At 48.1% G+C, this 2500-nt stretch overlaps 1 protein-coding gene across 1 annotated transcript in view; it reads left to right on the forward strand.

The window, feature by feature from the left end:
* The window catches only part of ece2b (endothelin converting enzyme 2b), a 16054-nt gene that overhangs the window by 7444 nt on the left and 6110 nt on the right, over nucleotides 1-2500 (forward strand). The window contains exons 9-11 of the mRNA XM_030337200.1: nucleotides 462-604; nucleotides 897-1011; nucleotides 1672-1782. Of these exons, the coding sequence (XP_030193060.1) occupies nucleotides 462-604; nucleotides 897-1011; nucleotides 1672-1782 (369 nt within the window). The remainder of the gene's footprint in view (nucleotides 1-461; nucleotides 605-896; nucleotides 1012-1671; nucleotides 1783-2500) is intronic.

A 2500-nucleotide genomic window follows, 5' to 3' on the forward strand; every position in this document is an offset into this window, starting at 1 on the left:
CTGGTGTACAGGTTCTAGATGGTTGTGGTTCTGGTGTACAGGTTCTAGATGGTTGTGGTTCTGGTGTGTATGTTCTAGATAGTTCTGGTTCTGGTGTACAGGTTCTAGATGGTTGTGGTTCTGGTGTACAGGTTCTAGATGGTTGTGGTTCTGGTGTGTAGGTTCTAGATGGTTGTGGTTCTGGTGTACAGGTTCTAGATGGTTCTGGTTCTGGTGTGTATGTTCTAGATAGTTCTGGTTGTGGTGTACAGGTTCTAGATGGTTGTGGTTCTGGTATACAGGTTCTAGATGGTTGTGGTTCTGGTGTACAGGTTCTAGATGGTTGTGGTTCTGGTGTACAGGTTCTAGATGGTTGTGGTTCTGGTGTGCAGGTTCTAGATGGTTGTGGTTCTGGTGTGTATGTTCTAGATGGTTGTGGTTCTGGTGTACAGGTTCTAGATGGTTGTGGTTCTGGTGTGCAGGTCCTTGCTCCGGCCGTGGACTGGCTGGACCTCCTGTCCTCGTCCCTCTCTCCTCTGGAGCTGAACGACACTGAGCCGGTGGTCATCTACACCAGAGAGTACCTGGTGGAGATGTCTCAACTCATCGCACGCACTGACCGCAGGTACACACACACACACACACACACACACACACACACACACACACACACACACACACACACACACACACACACACACAGACACACACACACACACACACACCCACGCACACACACACACACACACACACACACATACACACACACACACACACACACACAGACACACACACACACACACACACACACACACAGACGCACACACACACACGCACACACTGACCCCAGTCTCAAACAAAACAAAAAATATATATACAGGTTTTTCATCTCTATGGCTCGCTTTCTCTCTCTCTAGTCTGCTGAATAACTACATGATTTGGACATTGGTGCAGAAGGGCGTCGCTAGCTTGGACCAGCGGTTTGAGAACGCCCAGGACAAACTGCTGGAGAGTCTGTACGGAACCAAGAAGGTACCACTAGCACGACTAGCCTTGAATGACTAGTCAAGCATGACTAGCATTACCCAGCACATATGCTAGCATACACACGTATATATATGTATGAATAAGTACCTGAAATGGCTTCGGGTATGTGTCCGAATAATCGTTATGCCCTAGTATCACTGTATGGGAAATAAATGCTTTGAGGAACTGCTTCAAAAATCTCATTATGTTGCTATGAATTAAAGACCGTTGCTATGGATAACAGACCGTTGCTATGGATAACAGACCATTACTATCAATAACAGACCGTTGCTATGGATAACAGACCGTTGCTATGGATAACAGACCATTACTATCAATAACAGACTGTTGCTATGGATAACAGACTGCTGCTATGGAAAACAGACCGTTGCTATGAATATGTTGCTAGGCACAGACTCATCCTTTAGTGGAAGCAATAAAGAAGAACATTACAGATCGTTTATTGTGTAATAACCCCCCCTCCCTCCCTCCCCCCTGCTTCCTGTCGGACCCTCTAGGGTTTATGCTGTGATTATGAGCGTCTCGCTGTGCGTTATCCCTTACATAACTCCAGTAGGCCCGGTGTGAGGCTTAAGGCTGGATCTGGTTCTATATATATGTTTCTATAGCAGCTGATACCATATTGTGATGATGTTTACGTTGCAGTCGTGCACGCCGCGGTGGCAGACGTGCATCGGCAACACCGACGACACCATGGGCTTCGCCCTGGGGGCGCTGTTTGTCAAGGAGACCTTCGACAGGAACAGCAAAGGAATCGTACGTTCACCTCCCGCTCGGTGTACCGTGGAGAGACAGTTCCTGTTGTCTTCTGTGTTTCAGAGGACAACTGTGTGTGTCTCTCTCTGTCTCTCTCTCTCCCTCCCTCAATCTGTAACTATATCTCTGACCCACTCTTTCTGACTAACTCCCTCTTGCTCTCTCTCGCTCTCTCTCTCTCTAACTCTGTCTGTCTTTCTCTCTTAAGGTGTCTCCATGACTCTCTAACTGTATCCCCATGTCTCTCCCCCTCCATCTAACTGTATCTCCATGTCTCTCCCCCTCTCTCTAACTGTATCTCCATGTCTCTCCCCCTCTCTCTAACTGTATCCCCATGTCTCTCCCCCTCTCTCTAACTGTATCCCCATGTCTCTCCCCCTCCATCTAACTGTATCTCCATGTCTCTCCCCCTCCATCTAACTGTATCTCCATGTCTCTCCCCCTCTCTCTAACTGTATCTCCATGTCTCCCCCCTCTCTCTAACTGTACCCGCTTGTCTCTCCCCCTCCATCTAACTGTATATCCATGTCTCTCCCCCTCTCTCTAACTGTATCTCCATGTCTCTCCCCCTCTCTCTAACCATATCCCCATGTCTCTCCCCCTCCATCTAAATGTATCTTCATGTCTCTCCCCCCCATCTAACTGTATCTCCATGTCTCTTCCCCTCCATCTAACTGTATCTCCATGTCTCTCCCCCTCTCTCTAACTGTATCTCCAT

The sequence above is a fragment of the Gadus morhua genome, chromosome 16, assembly GCF_902167405.1.
Source record: "Gadus morhua chromosome 16, gadMor3.0, whole genome shotgun sequence".
NCBI classification, from domain to species: domain Eukaryota; kingdom Metazoa; phylum Chordata; class Actinopteri; order Gadiformes; family Gadidae; genus Gadus; species Gadus morhua.